The sequence below is a fragment of the Canis lupus genome, chromosome 33 (assembly GCF_011100685.1).
Source record: "Canis lupus familiaris isolate Mischka breed German Shepherd chromosome 33, alternate assembly UU_Cfam_GSD_1.0, whole genome shotgun sequence".
NCBI classification, from domain to species: domain Eukaryota; kingdom Metazoa; phylum Chordata; class Mammalia; order Carnivora; family Canidae; genus Canis; species Canis lupus.
The window spans coordinates 2,143,793-2,160,793 of record NC_049254.1 but is presented as its reverse complement, the minus strand read 5'-3'; the positions used below and the strand labels follow the sequence as shown (position 1 = coordinate 2,160,793).

General features: G+C 49.3%; 1 protein-coding gene across 1 annotated transcript; it reads left to right on the top strand.

Moving 5' to 3' along the window:
- The first annotated feature begins 24 nt into the window (after positions 1-24).
- LOC119867367 (translation initiation factor IF-2-like) lies at positions 25-16,604 on the top strand. The gene is made up of 3 exons (XM_038583248.1): positions 25-535; positions 592-1,001; positions 14,836-16,604. The coding sequence occupies exons 1-3, from the start codon at positions 25-27 to the stop codon at positions 15,073-15,075; spliced, it is 1,161 nt and encodes a 386-aa protein (XP_038439176.1). The 3' UTR covers positions 15,076-16,604.
- Positions 16,605-17,001: the final 397 nt, after the last annotated feature.

Here is a 17,001-nt window from a genome sequence, read left to right as displayed (position 1 = left end):
AAAGGGATTTCCTCCCAGACGTGAATGGAAAGCGCAAGACAAAGGCCCGCGCGAGGCTCCAGCGCCAGGACAGCGTCCTCCAAGTGGCCGGCGGCTGCGACACACGGGCTCCGACCCCCCCCCCCGTCCCCGCCCCCGCGGCTTCTGCGTCCCGCGCGGTGTCGGGGCTCCGGGTGGGAAGCAACGTGCGCAGCCGCGGGCTCCAGAGCGCAGCACGCGGCGCCGCAGCAGTCGGCCGTGGGCGGCGCGGCCCCGCGTGGGGTCCTCGCACGTGCTCCGCCCTGGGCCCACGGGGACGCGCAGCGAGGCAGGGGCTGGCGGGGCGCGGGAGGCTGCGGACCCGGCCGGAAGGATGCGGTAACCCGCAGCCTCCGCAGCTCTGTGACGTCAACCCGCGGGCTGTCTGTGACGTCAACCAAGTCCGCTCGGGCGACCTCCGCCCAGGGACCCGGAGGCGCCGGCGCTCCCGGAGCCGGGCTCGTGGCGCGACGGCCCCTGGGCTCCGCGCACCTGCCTGAGGCCACGGTCCGGCGCGGTCGCCGCTGGGGAAACGGCCGCCGTCCTCCGCGCAGGGCCCGCCCAGGGAGTAAGTGAGCAAGACCGTGGCGACGGCTTGGTCGAGCGGATGGTCCGTGGGGACGCGAGGGCACCTCCCGCGCGTGCCACGGGCTCCGACCTGGGAGCGGGCGGCCGGCGGCGGGTGCGGGGCCTCGACGCGCCCCCACGGCCCAGACACCGCGCGGCGAACCGGGCAGGATGCGGATCGCGGGGGCACGCGTGGACGCAGGAGGCCTTCCGCGCAGCGCCCCGGGGAGGAACCGGCCTCCGCAGGGTCCCCGCCGCGCCCGCCGTCGGTTAGCCGCGGGACGCCAGTGCAGACCAGACGGCGGGAAACCACCGCAGGTCAACGTGCCGAGTGCGGGACGCAGCTTCCTAGAAACCGCTGGGCGGGAGAAGGCGGGATCCTGTCCCCGCTCAGAGACCTGAGGATTTTCGGGAAGGTTCGTCTGGAGTCGGAGTTTGGGCGGGACGGCGGGCTGGGAACTCAGGTGGGGGGAAGGCGTGTGCAAAAAGGAGGAGGGTTTTTTTTTTAAGATTTATTTATTCATTAGAGACAGAGAGAGAGAGAGAGAGAGAGGCAGAGACGCAGGCAGAGGGAGGAGCAGGCTCCACGCAGGGAGCCCGACGCGGGACTTGATCCCGGGACTCCAGGATCACGCGCTGGACCCAAAGGCAGGCGCCAAACTGCTGAGTCACCCGGGGATCCCCAGGAGAAGGGTTTTTATAGATGATAAGGACATCAGCGATGAGGAGGACGGCGGGGCCTGTCTCGGGGCCTGCTTAGAAGAGGGTTCTGGAATGACCGACAGGGCTACCGAGGCGGTGGGTCCAGCCCACAGACTTTGCACCGGGCTGACCTCAGGCAGGCTGTGACGTGGCCAGATTTTATTAATTTTTAGGTTTTATTTATTTATTCATGAGAGATACAGAGAGAGGCAGAGACGCAGGCAGAGGGAGGAGCAGGCTCCATGCACCGGGAGCCCGACGTGGGCCTCGATCCCGCGTCTCCAGGGTCAGGCCCCGGGCCGAAGGCAGGGACCAAATCCGCTGAGCCACTCAGGGATCCCCAGATTTTCATTTTTAAATGGTTAAGTTGTTAGTGTGAATCACGAGTCGTGATGGCGGTGAGAGCTGGGAGACAAACCACCGAGTAGATCCTGGAGTCGAGGCGGCGAGACGGACACAGACGGAGGGAGGCGGCGAGAGGCGAGCCCCCCGCTGGACGGGTGGGACGCGGGGCTGGCGGAGAGGAGACCGCAGGTAAGATTACTCCGCGGGAGGGACGAGGCCGGCGGGGCTCGGCGGGGCTCCCGACCAGGGCGGGGTATACAGCTCGAAGGCCGACGTCCCGGGGCCCTCCGGCCGGCGGCAAAGTCTCATTGTTCCGAGGCACGCACGCGCCCGGGCCTCAGGCGGCCAGAACCCCACGTGCACGCGCGTCCTTGCCCCGCTGGGCCCCACCGCCCCGCGTCTGCTGCCTCCGCACCCACTCGGGGCGGCGTCTGCACCTGCCCCGGCAGCAGGCCCGTCAGGCGCGCCCGGCCGCCGAGCCTCCCTCTGCAGGAGGCCCGCGGCACCCCGCGGCACCCCGCGGCACCCCAGGCCGCGCACTGCGCCCCCCGCGTTAGAGCGAACGCTGGGAGGTGACGGGCGCGTAGCTCTCCGTGCGTGTCTCCAGCGGCGCCTGGAACATAGCGGGGCCTCCGCGGTTGGTTCGCTTGTTTTGAACCTAAGAACACTGTAGCCTCATGTGCAAGCCGAAGAAATAAGACGGGGAGACCCAAGTACCCTTAGTAATCTCCCCCAGTAGCAACGTCTGGAAAAACTCTAATAACACAACGAGGGTGCCGACATTACAGCAGTCAAGACACAAAACGTTTCTGTCACCACAGAGATTCTTCATGGCCTCTGATAGTGGCTCACACTCCCTCCACGGGAAAGCTGCCCCGGGCCCTGGGGCGCTCAGCGGTTGAGCCTGTGTCCTCGGCTCAGGTCGTGATCCTGGGGTCGCAGGATCGAGTCCCACACCGAGCTCCCTGCGAGGAGCCTGCTTCGCCCTCTGCCTGTGTCTCTGCCTCTCTCTGTGTCTCTCACGTATAGATAAATAAAGTTAAAAAAAAAAAAGACCAACAAAGGAAAGTTGCTCCAAATATCACTATCAAACGAGGCCCATGAGAAGTAACTTTGAAAGACTGGAGAAGATCTAGAAGAATTCTATACTCAAATTGTCTCACAATTAATATAATTTTTTACATCAATTTAAAGAAACTTAAATGTGACAAATGGAAGCTGTGCTTTAAAGAAAAATGAGACAAAAATTGCTAATCAGCACAGCTAATTAGATATGGGCCGGAATCAAAAGATTGGCAAATCATTTCTACTTAAAGTGTATTTATTTAGGTTAAAAGAGAATTGAAGATGTACACACTTCTGTTAAGATTATTATTATTCCACAAAATCTTGCCATTTGCAACAACACGGATGGAGCTAAAGGGTATCATGCAGAGGGAAATAAGTCAGTCAGGGGAAGACAAATACCATATGATCTCACCTGTATATGGCATTTAAGAAACAAAACAGATGAACATGGGGAAGGAACAAAAAATAAAAAGATGAAAATTAAGAGGGAGGCAAACCATAAGAGACGCTGAACTCAAGGGAACAAATGGAGAGGAGGGGGAGTGGGGGGGTGAGGGGAGGGATATCGGGGTAACAGGCACGAGGGAGGGCACTTGGTGTCATGAGTTCTGGGTGTTGTATGCAACTGATGCATCACTGACTTCTACCTCTGAAACTAATTGTTTAAAAAAGAGGATTTATTCCATATTTTATAAAACTTTCTTATTAAGCCACTACTGATCCCAACCATCCTGAATAAAAGGCCTTCTGCCCAAGTCCATCAGTGTGGTCAAGTCTTTCAACTCTCAAAATGGGGCTCAAACTTAGTTCAAGGGAACCGCTGGGCACAATCACCCTCTTCTCCTGCTTTGCTTTTCTTCGGTTCAGGCTTTCCTCTCTTCCCAAGTTTTGGTCTCCTCTTCCAATTGCAAGACAAAGATGTCCATGAATATGATTTAAGATACTGAGATGAGATGCTGAGGAGGAGGAGGGAAGGTCCACATCCTTAACCAGCAGCAACCCACAGACGCTTACGTAAAAAGAACAAAAATGAAGCAAGGGGATGTGTAGGGGAAGGTGGCGATCAGAAAATGGGTTCAGGATGGAAGATACTACGTTTTAAGGCTTGTCCGCCTTCTATCCATCCTACCGGGAGCCAAACTTGGTCATGTGACTCCCTGCTGGGCTCCCCATTACCTAAAGACAATGCTTGAAGCCTTCATGTGACCTCTTGACACTCTGTTCCCATCCCTGGTCGTTTCTCTAGTTATATCACCTGAGACTACCTGATATCTCCTGCCATGTACTCCTCTCTCCAGAAACCCCACCTGACACCTTCCTACATACTCACTAAGCTGTGTTTTGGTGCTATTTCTTCTACCTGACTGCCTCCTCGTACGGCACTCGGTCCCCTTACTTCCTCTGGCTAGAGCCTGATTCTTTTTTTTTTTTTTTTTTTTTTTTTTTTAGAATTTTATTTATTTATTCATGAGAGACACAGAGAGAGAGAGGCAGAGACCCAGGCAGAGGGAGAAGCAGGCTCCATTCAGGGAGCCCGAGGTGGGACTCGATCCCGGGACTCCAGGATCACACCCTGGGCCAAAGGCAGGCTCTAAACCGCTGAGCCACCCAGGGATCCCCTAGAGCCTGATTCTTACTCACTTAATAATTACTCACTTCGCTCATGACTTCTTCCACTAAGCTTTCCTGGGAGTCTCCTCTGACAATTCTGAGTTAGATGACTTGAGCCTATTAATCCATATTCTTTTTATCCAACCCACAGAAACCCAATTCAAGGGAGCTTTGGAGAACAAAGAAAATCTGTGCCACTCAAAAAGAAATTATAGGAAGAGCATCCCACAGAAAGAGATTTTACTGTGTCCATTTCACTGTGAAAAATCTGCACTGCTACTCTTAATACACGCTGTTAAAATCTGCTTATGTTTCTCCCTTCTGTAGCTCAGGTTCCCCCAATGCCAAATGTAATGTCCGGTGTGGTCAGTTCAATACATGTTGGCATGCTGGTTTAATAACGGCAATCATTACATTTTGGTGGAAAATTCAGAGAAGTGATATCTGGAGGGAATATTCTATATACAGGCGATCTTGTTTATCAATATAGATAAAGGACTTTATGGGGGCACCTGACTGGCTCAGTCGGTAGAGCACATGACTCTTGATCTCAGGCTTGTGAGTTCAAGTCCCATGCTGGGTGTAGAGATTACATAAAAAAAAAAAAAAAAGAATCTTTTTTTCAAAAAGAACTTGATGGATAATTTCAGAGTGAAGGAAAAAAGTATTAAAAATATCTTTGAGGACAGATGGCGATTCTAGGGTTACATTTGAACCTGAGAGAAAAACACAGACACCTTTCCATTGGGATGGGAGGAAAGGTGGTAAAGTCAGTGATGATGAAAGTGAGATCACAACTGGGGAGAGGAGCTGGAAGGGCTCAAGCCTGCTGGCTACTCCTTTCCCTCACAGGTAGTAGCTGACGCCATATGCTTCAGAGAGAGAAGACAGCGGTATTTGGAACTGGGGAAGGAGAACTGACAGAAGTAGTAACTTCCTGGAAAAACTTCTCAGGAAAATGGGAAAAGTTTCTTTCGAGGGAGGAGGAAAAGTAAAGTGAGGGATAATTTAATACCTCCTTTACCACAGGCCCCAGGCCTCACACAACAACCTGGAAATTCCATGAGTGTCCATGTGTCACTTTACCTGCTGAGTTGGCTCTTCCTAAAAGCAGTCTCTTCTATTCACCTCTATGCTTATTCCTATATTTTCAGCTACCTTTAACCTCCTTTCCCTCTTCCTGGGAATATGCTCAAGTCTTACCCTAAAAAGAACTTTATAGGGGCACCTGTGTGGTTCAGTGGTTGAGCGTCTGCCTTCGGTTCAGGGCGTGATCCTCGGGTCCTGGGATTGAGTCCTGCATCGGGCTCCCTGCATGGAGCCTGCTTCTCCCTCTGCCTGTGTCTCTGCCTCTCTGTCTCTCATGAACAAATAAGATCTTTAAAAAAAAAATCAAAACTTTTTTGTTTCCATATAACTACAATCTTTTCTCCTTCTCATCCCCAGAACTTCTGAAGAGTAGTAATTATTCCTTCTCTCCTTTTACTTACTTTCCATTCACTCTCTCCCCCACTGCTCTCTGGTTTTGGCTGCGGTATTACTGAAACAGCTTTGACAAGGGTCACTATCATCTGGTTACAAGGAACCGTAGCCTTTTTTTTTTTTTTTAAGAACCGTAGCCTTTTTTAATCTTCCTTCTTTCTGGCATTTCTGAAAGCTTTTGAGCGCACTGACAATCCCCCTCCTTTGAAACATTCTCATCTTCTGGCTCTGGGCATAGCAATCAGAATCTCCATACAAAATAAAACATGAAAAAAAAAAAAAAAAAACAACAAAATAAAACATGATAGCGACACAATTCAAAAACCGTGGCCTGCATCCAGGCCATGCGCTTTCCTCCCCGTGTGGTGTTGGAGACGTTATTCGGCTTTTCCATGTCTCGGTTTCTGCAGCTATGAAACAGATATACTCACTTAGCAGCGATGTCTTCAGAACTGAGTCATGTAACACTTGAGAACTATCAAATGCCAGCTACATACCCGGTACTCTCTTGAGTGCCGGGGGTACACGAGTGGAAAAGGAAAAAGACAAAAACCCCTGCATTATCCAGCTGGGAAGGGAAACAATACATAATAAATATAGTAAATACGTATATGGCATAGTACGTTAGAGGATGATGGCGATGATACAGGAAATTTAAAATTAGGGACGGGGATTAGAAGAGTCTCAATGGTGAAATGGACCGCAATTTTAAACAGCAAGGCCAAGATAAGCCTTATTGAGGAAATGACATCAGGGACGCCTGGGTGGCTCAGCGGTTGAGTGTCTGCCTTTGGCTCAGGTCGTGACCCCGGGGTCCCGGGATCGAGTCCCACATCGGGCTCCCCGCAGGAGAGCCCTTCCTGTGTCTCTGCTCTCTCTGTGTCTCTCATGAATAAATAAATAAAATATTTTTTTAAAAGAGAGAGAGAAAATGACATCTGAACACAAATTTGGAGGCAAGAGAATTTATCATGTAGAAATTTGAGAAATAAGTGTTCAAGGCAGAAGAAATAGACTGTGTAAAATCAGCCAGAGATGAGTTCAGAGAGGTAAGGAAGAGTGGAGTGTGCTCTGGGAGGTCATTACGAGGAGGCTGGCCTTTACTGTGAGTGAAATGAAAGCCTGTGCGGGGTGCCGAGTGAGAGGCGACATCCCCTGTAAGTGGGAGAACAGGCCCACTGTGGCTGAGGAGCAGAGGACACTACCTGAGCCAGGGTCCAGGGAGCTATTAACTCGATCCTGGTGAAAGACAACGGTTGTACATATCAGAAAGGTGATGGCAAGTTGGGCAACAGTGGTAAGAAATGATTAGACTGCCAGGCAACTCTTGAACGTGGAAGCTCAAGCATTTTCTAGTTTGGTTGGCCGTAAGAGGAACAGGAAAGACATGCATCATCCCAAGGTTGGGGGGGCTGGAGCAACCAAAATTAAAGTTTGCATTTTCTGTAACGGAAAAGAGGGAATAAATGTCATATTGCAGAACTCCTATATCAAAATACTCCACTGGGCTTCTAAGATGATGCACTGATCCCCCTCCTCATCTCATGGGGTTGGAGCATCCTTGAAGTAACTTCATACACAGAATATTATTCGTTTTGATCTTTGGAGTCTTTATTTAGAAGAGCAGAGAAGGTACCATCCCCCATGCAACAGACGAGATGACCAAGGCTCAAGAGTCAAGACACTAACCTGAGGCCCCGGTGAGGTTGCACACAAGCCCTGGGGCTTTGTCTCTATCTGCTGACCATTAGGCCGCTTAGGGCTTTCTGAGAATTGGGGCAGTGCAGGATAGCTTCAGGACCGTGCAGCCCAAATCCTTCCACGTCATACCTGAAGAAACAAATTCAAGAATCTAAGCAAGCTACTTGAGTCGCCCTGATTCTACTTTTGAAACCTCCGAGAGATTCCTAAGGACTAGATGGAGACTCCACTTCGGATGCTGAATGACTAATGTCCTACGTCTTTCAATCAGAAAGATGCCCAGTGGTCCAGGAAGGAAACCTGAAGACACTAACGTCCTAGGAGCCAAAGGACGAAAGCGTCTGGGGCAGGACAGTGTACTTCACCAAACGCTGCTAAGCAGAAAGGATGAGGCCTGAGAAGTGGCCACTGGCTTTAGCAACATGACAATCACTGGGGACACCTAGACGAGAGCAGCTTCAGGGTACCGACGGGTTGAAGCAGAAGCCTGACTGGAGAGGCTAAACATGAAGAAAAGAGAAAACTTGAAAGCAGCCAGAAGTCTACTACAAGTTGGAACATTGGAAAATGAAATCAAAAGAAGATATTTTTCCTCTCTTTTGTTTATTTTTTTACTTATTTCATTTAAATTCAATTAGTTAACGTATCATGTATCATTAGTTTCAGATGTAGAGTTCAGCAACTCATCCGTTGCACCTAACCCCCGGCTCTCCTCGCATCACATACCTTCTGAGTGCCTATCACTCAGGTTCCTCACGACGTCCCCCCCCTCCAGCAACTCTTAGGTTGTTTTCTAGCCTTAAGAGTCTCTTATCATTGGTCTCCCTCTCCAAAATCATCTTATTTTATTTTTCCTTCCTTTCCTCTATGATCCTCTGTTTTGTTTCTTAAATTCCACATATCAGATAAAGGGCTGGCATCCAAGATCTATAAAGACCTTCTCAAACTCAACACCCAAGAAAAAAAGTAATCCAGGCAAGAAATGGGCAGAAGGCATGAACAGACATTTCTCCACAGAAGACATACACGTAGCCGACAAGCACATGAGAAAATGCTCCGCATCCCTGGCCATCAGGGAAATACAAATCAAAACCGCCAGGAGATCCCACCTTACGCTGGTGAGAATGGGGAAAATGAACAAGTCGGGAAACAACGTTGAGGAAGATGCAGAGAAAGAACTCTTCACTGTCGGTGGGAGCGAGGCCGGGGCAGCCGCTCTGGAGCACGTTGTGGAGGTTCCTGGGAGAGCAGGGGATTTGTGGGCTAAGGGGAGCAGCTCAGCAGAAAGGGAAAAAATGCCGGGGATGTAGGAGCTACAGGTAAAAACCATGGGGTTAACGCCCTCGAGTCTGCAAAAGAGATGAAATCCTGTGCCCCAGGGGAGAGACTGACGTTAGAAACGGGAAGAACGTGGGGTACAGAGACGGGAGGCTGCTGGGCCGGTACATGAGAGCGGGGCGAAGCTCCTGGGGTGCTTGCGAGTACCCTGGAGGCAGGAACGGCCCGAGGAAGGTGGGGGGAAGGGAGAGGGGCGGGAGGGGAGGGGAGAGCCCGAGTGGGGAGCAACGAACTAGGCCGAGGCGGCGTGAAGATGCCTTCGCGTGCGGGTCCAGGCCCAGGCGCCCGCAGCCCAGGCGGGGGCCCTGGGGGTCAGCAAGCGGTGGCCGCCACCGGCGTCATGCACAGGCCCCGACCCCTGCCCGAGGCCTCGGAGGACCTGCGCTGACCTGCAAACTTCTGGACACGGGCTCAGGCGGATCCTCGCGCTCCTCGCCCTCGTTCGGCGCTCCACAGGCGCTCCAGGCCCGCCTCCTGCGCCTGCCCTGGCTGCCTGCGCCCGGGGGCGGGGGCGGGGGCGGGGGCGGGGGCGGGGCCGGGCCGCGGGAGGCCGCTCCCGAGGCCCAGGCTTCCTTCGCGGCCCAGGTCGGGGCGGCCTCCCCTACCGCGCCCGTGGGCCGCTCTCGGCAGCCGCCGCCCCACCAGCCGCTCCCCCAGCCCCGGGGCGACCCACGGCGCGACACAGCCCAGGCCCCTGGGGCCCCGCAGCCCCGCCGCGCCCACACCCCGACTCCCAGCCGAGTGTGGGACCCAGGAAATTCAACAAAAACCCCCTACCCCTGGACGAGCAGGGCAGGACTGATTACGTTTTGTGCTGCACCCGCCACCTCCCCTATGACCCCCACATGACCTGCTCATTGCTTAAGGCGCTGCCCCCCCCCCCCCCCAGGCGAGCCGCTGGGCACACCCTAATCGGAAATCGGCTCATAACGACGTAACCCTGCCTTGTGCCCGCCAAGCCTGCGCGGATTCTGACCGAAGGAATAGGCCAGCTCAAGGGGATCCTATAGGGAAGGGGTAATTCAATCGGCCGCCTGCGTGTGGACCCACGGGACTGCGCAACTTTCTGCGTATCCCACGGGCCACTGGCCCCTCCAGAGCTGCCACGCCTCGTCGTCTGGGGTCGAGTCCCCGCTCCGCTGGGCCGGTGCACTTGGACCAAGCCCGCGCTTGTAATAGACCCTCGTGCGTCTGCATCGGCGTCGGCTCCTCGGCGGTTTCTCGGATACACCGAGCGCCAGCACCGCCCCCGCCCAGGTCCGCGCCCCCGGGCAGCCGGGCCACGTCGCGCCCCGGGGCCCCGTCCTTCTACTCCCTTGCCAGAGGCGCCTCGGGCTCAGCCGCGGTCGCGGAACCTGCAGAACGTTCTCCGGGGCCGCAGGAGGCCGGCGCCTCGGTCACCCCTCGGTCACCCCTCGGTCACCTCTCGGTCACCGCGCAGCCCGCGGGGCCACGGGGCGCCTGCGCGGCGGCTCCTCCAGGCCGCGGCGGGGCCTCAGCTCCCGGAACACTGCGGTCAGCGGGGCAGCGCGGGGCGCCCGGGGCCGGCCCCCGCCCCCCAAGCCGGGTGCCCCCCTCCCCGAAGCCCGGTGTCCCCCAAGCTCGGTACCGCCCATCCCCCTCCCCCAGCGTGGCGGGCTCTGTCTGCATCCACGCGCCTGGAATCTTCATTCCTGGTTTCCCGGCTTCTTTCTGTGTGTGTGTGTTTGTTCCAGATATTTGCAAACAAAAGGCAGCAGGTAGATGGAAAAAGCTATAGTCCTGTCAACGATAAACATTCACGTCCCCAGGGCGCCCCGGGGGGCTCCGCGGTTGAGCATCTGCCTTCGCTCAGGGTCGCGGATCGAGTCCCGCGTCGGGCTCCCCGCACCGAGTCTGCTTCTGCTTCTCCCTCTGCCTCTGTCTCTGCTTCTGTGTGTCCCTCAGGAATGAATGAATGAATGAATGAATGAATGAATGAATGAATGAAATCTTTTAAAACAAACATTCGAGTCCTAACTCCGCTTCTTGACCTTGAGCAAAAACTCTAAAATCTCTGTTCCTCAGTTTTCCTGAAGGTATTGAAGAAATAGTATATTCTTTGCCTCACATGGTTGTCATAATAAAATACACACCAAAAAAAAAAAAAAAAAAGCCACCACCACCTTCGCGGGGCATCCCGCAGCTCCTCCTCCGGGACTGCCCCCCCCCCCCCCCCCCCCCGCCCACGCCAGAGGGAGCTGCGGGATGCGCCCCCAGCCCGCTCACACCCTCCCTGGGCGTCTTTCCCTGTGGCCGGGTAGAAGCAGAAAGCCCCGTCGGTCCCATTCCACTGCAAATTAGAAGTGTAAGTGGCATTCTTGGCATCTTCAGGCTAGAATGGAACCTTTGGGAGGCTCCTAAGACTAGGTCTCTACATTGAGGTGAGATCACACCCAAACTATCTCGGAAATATAAATTTATCAGCTTATAAAGACCTCGAGAGAACCAACTCTAAATCCTCGCCTTCAAGAGGGTATCTTAGGGCTTAACGGTTAAATTTAAATTCCTCGCTCTCAGTCTCAGGTTCGCTTGTGCACACTTGGGGAGTCAGCAAAAAGCTGGTACGATTTGTTCAACATTTACCCTTTATGTGTTTGATGACAGTTCCTAAGACAATCTTCATGTGAGTATTGAGTCTAAAATTCACACTTGCCATGGCAACTGTTGTTTCTATATTTAAAAAACAAATCATGCAAGATCTCCGACTCACTGATGAGGACTTTCATGAACATAATACAAGTACTTTATTTCTAAAGTTATGGATATTGAGGAATCTATTTATAAGAAAAGAGATTGGGCAACAAATTTGCAAATCAAAACACGCTTTAAAGCTAAAATTACCGTTTCTAAACTAAGTAGCTGAAAAAAATAAGATTATTAGTTAAAATAGGTACATACATTATTCAAATGATAGAGCTAACATTTTAAGCTTAAAATAACTGATAAACAAATGTCTAATTGATATTCATTTATTCTTGTCACTATATAACCAGAACAGTGCAAACTAGTTTTGTATGGCATCATTCACAGAAAGAGTATTCCAACATCCTTTACAAAATTAAAATAATGCATAATATTAATTTTGTTTGTTTTCAGTTTCTGGGACATGTCTGACATATATTACCAGACACATTCAGTCTCCATTTGCTATTTTTATTGTAAATCCTGATGAAGGGTGTTAGCATTGCACTCAACAAAATCCATTCAATGATTGATTTTCTTAAACCAATATGAAATTAGCCTAGTAAAATGCAGTTACTTAAAAACATTAATTAAATGTCTACGTTTGTTTATCATCCCTGCTCCCTTGTGCCCTATTTAACTGCATAACCCGGCAGAACTAGCAGTCTCCATTTGTATTTATTGACAAATTTCCCTTTATAAGATCTGAAATGCCAAGAAAGTACTTGAAGTTAGAAGTAGGGAAAAGGGGACTAGGAAAACCTATTTTTAGGGGCAACTGGGTGGCTCAGTCGGTTGGGTATCTGATTCTAGATTTTGGCTCAGGTCATGATCTCTCACTGTACATGGAACCTGCTTAAGATTCTCCCTCAATCTCTGCCCCTCCCCCCATTCACACATGCTCACTCTCTCTCTCTCTCTCTCTCAAAAAATAAAAAATAAAATAAAATTTAAATTTTAAAAAGTCAATTTTCGTATGTAAAGGTATTGTGAAAACGAGAGTGAGTTTTCTGTTAGAAGAACAGGTTACAAATAAAGAAAGAAGGGTAGAGTGAAATCTCTGGTAGTAAATTAAAAATTAAAGGTATCAGTTTTTAATATAAATATGAATAGATATGAAAATAAATACAGATATGTTTATATGCATGGACTAGTTTACGTACATTTATTGCCCAGGTATACATTTATTTTCTCCAATGAGAAACCCTAAAGAGCAGTACTATTCCAGTAGTAATGAGAATATCTAGCTCCCGAATCTTAGTTTCTAAATACTTTTCTCCAGTGAAAAAAACAGAACCTTTGGAGGAAGAGTGGATTCCAGGGCCAATGTTAGAAAAATATGAGACAATTCTGGAATGTCTTGTGCTACCAAAAGGAAAGGAAATGCTAGAAAATTATGAGAACATATTAAAGAACAACTTGAAGAATTTTGATGGCCAAGTCTGGGTCAATCTGAACAGTGACACAACTGATATATTGGATTGTAATCCACAGTTCATCATGATATGAATAAACAATTGAATAAACATATAAACGAGAAGGGATGGCTTTTATGACAGTCAAATTCTAATTAATAGGTATAGATGGAATGAAGGAAATAGAAAATCACTATTAGGAAAACACCACAGTAATAGTTCTTGCAGGCAAGAGCCACAGATGGATGCTAAAATGAGTAGGTAAAAATATGATAAGAAACAGGATATTTGCATCATTTCAAAATATCTCTTCATAAGACACTTATTAATTACAAATGAAAAAAATAACCTTAGAGTGGAGAAACACAGCAAAGCCTATCCTAAACAAGCGAGGAAAGTTGGAATTGCATAAGATCTCATGAATTAAGATATGCCTTCATACTACACCTCCTGTTATGATAATAATGAAGAGGTTTCAACATTACTTCTGTGATATTCATGCCAAAAAATGCATAACTTGAATTTAATCATAAGGAAAAATCAGATAAACCCAGGTCCAGTGACATTCCACAAAATAACTGGTTCCTGCTCTTCAAAATGTCAAGGTTATAAAAGACAAAGAAAGACTGAAAAACCATAATAGGTTGGGGAAGGCTAACAAAATATAACAACTTATGGCTAAGTGGGACTCTGTATCAAATCTTGGACCAGAAAAGTGTCATTAGTGGGACAACTGGGAAAATTCGAAGTCTCTAGTCAATGATATTACTGTACAAATGTTTATTTTTTGCTGTTATTAATTTTATCGTGATTTGGCAAGAGGCTAACATTAGGGGGAGTTAATAGTATATATGAGCTCTCTCTTTTTGCAACTTTTAGTAGGTATAAGATGATTTCCAATTAAAAGTTAAAATAAGTCCATCTCAGGGCACCTGGGTGGCTCAGTGGTTCAGTGTCTGCCTTTGGCTCAGGTTGTGATCCTGGGGTCCTGAGATCAAGTCCCATATCAGGCTCCCTGCAGGGAGGCCGCTTCTCCCTCTGCCGGTGTCTATGCCTTTCTCTCTGTGTCTCTCGTGAATAAATAAAATCTTAAAAAACAAACAAGTCCATCTCCATCCATTCTCATGAGCTTCAGGTGACAATACTTTTTTACCTTTGTATCGTGGTTGTCTACTGGAGTGAAATAAACTACTCCAATCTTAGTGACATAAAGCAATATTTATTATTGTGTCTCATTATCAGGAGTTTTTTTTTTTTAAGATTTTATTTATTTATTCATGAGAGACACAGAGAGAGGCAGAGACACAGGCAGAGGGAGAAGCAGGCCCTCTGTGGGGAGCCAGTGTGGGACTCAATCCTGGGACTCTGGGATCATGCCCAGAGCTGAAAGCAGATGCTCAATCATTGAGCCACCCAGGCACCCCTCATTATCAGGAGTTTTAATCTGAAATCATCTTATACTTACTGAAGTTGCAAAAATAGTGCAAAGAACTTTTATTTTTTTATATAAATTTATTTTTTATTGGTGTTCAATTTGCCAACATATAGAATAACACCCAGTGCTCATCCCATCAAGTGCCCCCCTCAGTGCCCATCACCCAGTCACCCCCACCCCCGCCCTCCTCCCCTTCCACCCTCTCTAGTTCGTTTCCCAGAGTTACGAGTCCCTCATGTTCTGTCTCCCTTTCTGATATTTCCCACTCATTTTTGAAAGGGGATAAAGGGGAAAGGAGAAAAAATGAGTGGGAAATAGCAAAGAACTTTTATATATCATTCACCAAATTTCTCCTAATGTTAATTTCTTATATAATCATAATATAATTAATGAGCTTAAAAATGAACATTAATACAATACTACTACTATTATTATGTATTATGTGTCTAGGGGCTGACTGGACTGGACTGTGTGGTTCTCCCTCAGAGTCCTCCATGTGGTGAAGTTCAGACAATGACCATGACTGAAGTCATCTGGAGGCTACAATTACCATATTTGTGGTATATGTCCTGCATTTTGGGAAACACTGATCTACTTGAACTCTCTCCAACACGAGCCTTCTTGATTGTTTATATTCTCTTGCTAAATCATTGTTCTCTCTCTAATAGTGACATGCTCAGGATTTTATAAAATATCTGCAAAAGACACCTTTAACAAAAGACTGCTATACAAATATGCAAAGAACGTTTAAAACTCAACAATGAGAAAACAACCCAATTAAAAATGGTCAAGAAAACCTGAACCGCCACCTTCATCAAAGAGGATATGCAGATGGAGAGTAACCATATGAAAAGATGTTCAATGTCGTATGCCCCTAGATGGTGACAAATCGAAACAACGATAACATACCTACTACACACCTATCAGAATGGTCAGACACAAAACACTGATGATATTGAATGTGTGTGACGTCATGGAGCAACAGTCACTGCTGGGAGGAACACAAAGGGGCACAGCCACTTTGGGAGACATTCTGGTGGTTTCTGATAAAAGAAAACATCCTCTTATTATATGATCCTGCAAGCACCCTCCTTAGTATTTACCTCAATGAAGTGAAGACTTATACTCACATGACAGGAGCTCCATCCATATTTATGGGTTTGCCAGAACGGAGAAACAACTAAGACATCCTTCGGAACATCCATGCAATGGAACAGAAATCAGTGCTTAAATAAGTGAGTGATCCAGCCAGGAACAGACACTGAGAAAACTTAAAAGCATCTAAGTAAGGGAAAGGCTACGTACTGAATGAGTGTAACTGTATAACCTTCTGGGAAAGATAAAACTATGGGGACCCTGAAAAGATCAGTGGTTGCCAGGATTAGAGCAGAGGGAGGGACGAATAGAGCACAGAGGATTCTTAAGGCAGTGGGCCTACTCTGGTGCTAGCACACTGATGAGTACACGATATTGTACGTTTGTCACCCATAAAATGGACACCACCACGGGAAACTAATGAAAAGAAAAAAGAGTGGACTCTAAGGTAAACTAAGGTCCCTGCGTGGTAACAATGTGTTCATGCAGGTTAGTTGAGTGTAATAACTACAGCACTCTGGTGCAAGATGCTGAAAGTCGGGGAGGTTGGAGGTGTGTGAGGACAAGGGGTATATGTGGGGAATTCTTGTGCTTCCCACTCAGTATTGTTCTGAACCTTAAAACTGCTCTAAAAAATTAAGTTTATTAATTTAAAAATTAAAAAAAAGTCAAAGTGGGCAAATATGACACTTTATGGAAATACTTCTTAAGTAAAATACCAAAAGTGCCAACTACAAATGGAAAGACTGATACATCTGATTACATTAAAATAGAAACTTCTGTTAACAAGACACCCTAACAAAATTTTTTTGAATGCTACAATCTGTGAGAAGATATTTGTAACTCGTGTATGTCCAGAACACATGTAGAGAAAAATACAGATTATTCAATAGCAAAGCAGCAGAGAAATGAATAAGGACGCACAAAGCAGGGAACCCAGATGACCCACAGAAGTACAACAGGTGCGTCTCCAAACTAGTAATCGGGAAAACAGAAGCTAAAACCCTCAGTGAGATAGCAATCTTTTACAATCACCAATTCAGTAAAAAAAATTTCAAAAGCCCGATAACTGGTGTGGAAGTGGAGAAATCCGACGTTTCCACGCAGTGACAGGAGGCCAGTTGGCCCTGTCCACTCCGCAGAGCCACCGGCGGTCCCCGGGACTCCCGGACCCCGTCCCGGACCCCGTCCCGGTCCCCGTCCCCGTCCCCGTCCCGTCCCCGTCCCCCGGGAGCTGAAGGGGCCGCGCGGACCGCCCGAGGGCCCCGGGTCCCCGCGGGTCCACCGGAGGCAAAGGGCGAGTAGTGACCCCTCTGGGCAGTGCGGCCCAGCGTGAGCACCGGGTCCAGCTCCGGGCTGAGGCCTACGAGGATGACGGACCGACGGACGGACAGACTTCGCCAAAGGCCCCGTGGCCTCCCGCATCCGCTTAAATAGGTGCACCTGGGGGCGGAGGTTGGCGGCCCTTGGCTCGGGGCTCGGGCGGAGAAGGCGTTAGAGAGAGAGGGAGGGGGAGGGGGA